A 3,080-nucleotide genomic window follows, 5' to 3' on the forward strand; every position below is an offset into this window, starting at 1 on the left:
ACAAGTATTCTTGCAGTCATAGTTTTTTTCCCCAGAGATCATCACTATCACAGCCCGTTTTCACTATTCTAATATCTGGTGGGGTACCGTTGGCCTTGATAACTGCTTGCAGCCTCTTGGGAACGTTTTTAAAACACTTAGCAGTCACTGAGAAGGGAATTTTATCCCACTCCTCTGCCAAAGCATTTTTCAGGTCAGACGCATTAGAAATCAGACATTTTCTAATCTGCTACTCAAGATAACTCCACAAATGTTCAATTGGGTTCATGTCAGGAGATTTGTGGGGGAGATGTAGTTACTTAGGGCAATTGTACAGAAGCCACAGCTTAGTAGTTTGAGTTGTGTGCTTGGGGTCATTGTCCTGTTGAAATACATAATTGTTGCCTAGTCCTAGTTTTGCAGCACTAGCATACAAATTTTGTTTCAATATCTCTATATACATTTTGTGGTCTATGATTCCATCAATAAAGTGTAGGTTTCCAACCCCAGCAGCACACAAGCACACTACCACTAGCATAGTGATGGGTAAATTGCCGGGAAGATATTTTTCGGGAATATTCCCAGGGAAGTTTCCCAAAATGGGAATTTATCCGGGAATTTATGTTCAATCAGAAAGAAAATTGCATTCTATTACTATATTATGATTTCAAAGTTGAATTAATTTTTATATCACAGCATATTATTACTGTTGTCCACAGAGGATTCTTTAAAATCTATATATTCTGAACGGTACTATGTTACTTTATTAACACTTTATTATATTTAGAGAGTATACATAAATGTATATTTATTTATAATATGTTCTATCAATTAAATATGTCTGAAAATATCATATAGTAAATTATATAGTAACAGTTTAAATTTATATGTAAGTGGATTTTCTCCACTTGGCTCTATTACTGATATTATAAACACATTAAATTTATAAATGTTATAAACCAATTATATTGGGTAAATGCTAGAAGATACATGTCTCACCGATTTATCAACATTTGCGCATACACATTTATGTTCACAAAATTTGCAAGATACTTACTTTTCTTTATATTTTAGCACGTAACATTGCCATACGCGACCTTTCATTCTAGGTATTTCTCGAAATTCCATACGTTAATTCACATGTAAAAGAAGTCCGAGGACCTTTTCAGGAATTCGAGTCAGAGAGAAGAGACAGACCGACGTCTAATACTAATGGTGGTTCAGGGTTTATTAATAGTGCTTCATCTCTATTTACAAAATGATATCTTTTTATCATTTGTAAATTAGTACTTTGCTAATTTTGGCTGCCTTTTAGCATTGGGGGCCAGCTTTTGCACCTACGTTTTTGCGATATTCTATTCCGATGCGATTGTTTTATGGTTTCATACGTTAAATTACGTTACCAACATTAAATTTAGACAGCATTGCAGAACGAGAGTTAGCGAATAAAGGCGGGTAAGAGCCCCGCATAGCACGTTGTTTTCTATATTCGTTACCAACAATTCACTTTCTTTTCTCACTTAAATCACTTCCACTTACCTATTCGTTTTGTATAAATCCCCTACTGCCCTAAAAAAATGTGTTCGATACTTTCTTGACTACTCGAACATCACTATCAACTCATTTCTTCCGTAAATCATCCTTTTTTTTTTTTTTTGCTAGTTTTGGCCCCCAATACTAACCAATTACCTTACTGTTTAGGGCAAATGGAAATGGAACTTAAAAATTCATATTATTAGTTATATAGTACCGTCAAATAATTTTAAAATTTTAACCTCCAAACTGTTTAAAACCTGGAAGTAAATCATAATATATTAAAATAAAGTAATTGGTCATATGGTTCATATAATTTGGAAGATAAAGTAAAGAAATGGAAATAAATTCCTTCCCGGGAATTTATAGGCCAGGGAAAAAACCGGGAATATTCCCATTTTTTAAATTCCTTCCCATCGGGAATATTCCCACTGCCCATTACTACACCACCATACTTCACTGTTGGCAACAGATTGCGAGGTTCAAGTTCTGCATTTTTTGCCGCCACACTTTCTGGCTACCGTCTGATCCAAAAATGTTAAATTTACTTTCATGCGAGAAGATTACGCGCTCTTGGGGTGTCTGCCAAGTGTTTCTTCGCGAAAGCGAGGCGTTTCTTCCGGTTCTTCTCGTTCACCGAAAACTTCCTATGGGGAGTCCGTCCATTGTACCCCGCGGCCTGTAGCTGTTTGCTGACTGTTTCGTTGCACACCTTAATACCGAGTCGCTCCAGCTCTGCAGCAACTTTAGGGGTACTAGTTCGGGGTTTTTTCTTGATCGCGCGGACTATGACAGGTTTGTCTTGCTCGCTGAGAGATGGGGATCGCCCAGTCCTCCTCCTATTGCGCAGATATTTTGTCATACAGAAACGGTCTATCACACTTTGTACCGTTGACCGTGGCCTATCGACTAGCTCCGATATCTCCCGCAGCGATTTGCACTTGTTGTGGAGGCGTAGAATGAGCCTCCGTTCCTCAAGTGACGTTTCCTTTCCTTTGCGGCCCATGTTGACAGGGTTGACTGTAGTACTTGCTCAGCAATTCAGTGAGTGCATCAAGACCGTTCAGTGGCCGAAGTGACGAGACATCTATCGTCACTCACACTACCCTTTCCTTCCCCTCGTAGCCAGCGAACCGAGATTCGTCCCAAAAACAAGCGCACTTCCAGTGAAATGCTGGGTGTACGAATACTTGCTTGGGACCTTAAAATTGTTTATTGTTGTGTTATTATTTTTCTAGCAAATGTTATACTTTTGTTGCGGATTTTTTTGTATGGAATAAATTGCCTGGGCCACACTGCAACAACTCGTAATTTTCTGCAGGCATTCCATAAGAAATGGCGCTTCACTTGCGCGATTTTTACAAAATTACGAGGTGTGCGAATACTTTATGGATTCTAGTTATTTTAGGAATTTGCTTATTATATACGAAGGCAGAGCTACCAGAACTTTAGCTGTACTTTCGTATCAAGCTGATATGCATACTGCTATGTTAGGTTTTCACAAACAGACTAGTGGAAACTCCATTAAAGTAAACTGAACTTATTCTATTTATTGTAATGACTTTCCT

At 37.9% G+C, this 3,080-nt stretch overlaps 1 protein-coding gene across 1 annotated transcript; it reads right to left on the bottom strand.

The window, feature by feature from the left end:
• Positions 1-2,062: 2,062 nt before the first annotated feature.
• On the bottom strand, positions 2,063-2,518 carry LOC145675211 (uncharacterized). Its single transcript, XM_081745591.1, has one exon. The coding sequence runs from the start codon at positions 2,516-2,518 to the stop codon at positions 2,063-2,065; it is 456 nt and encodes a 151-aa protein (XP_081601717.1).
• Between the last annotated feature and the right edge of the window lie 562 nt (positions 2,519-3,080).

This window comes from Thermobia domestica, chromosome 18 (genome assembly GCF_964235325.1).
Source record: "Thermobia domestica chromosome 18, izTheDome1.hap1.1, whole genome shotgun sequence".
Taxonomy (NCBI): Eukaryota; Metazoa; Arthropoda; class Insecta; order Zygentoma; family Lepismatidae; genus Thermobia; species Thermobia domestica.

Coding starts and splice junctions, on each gene's coding strand:
- LOC145675211 (XM_081745591.1), bottom strand. CDS start 2,518: ATGGGCCGCAAAGGAAAGGAAACGTCACTTGAGGAACGGAGGCTCATT.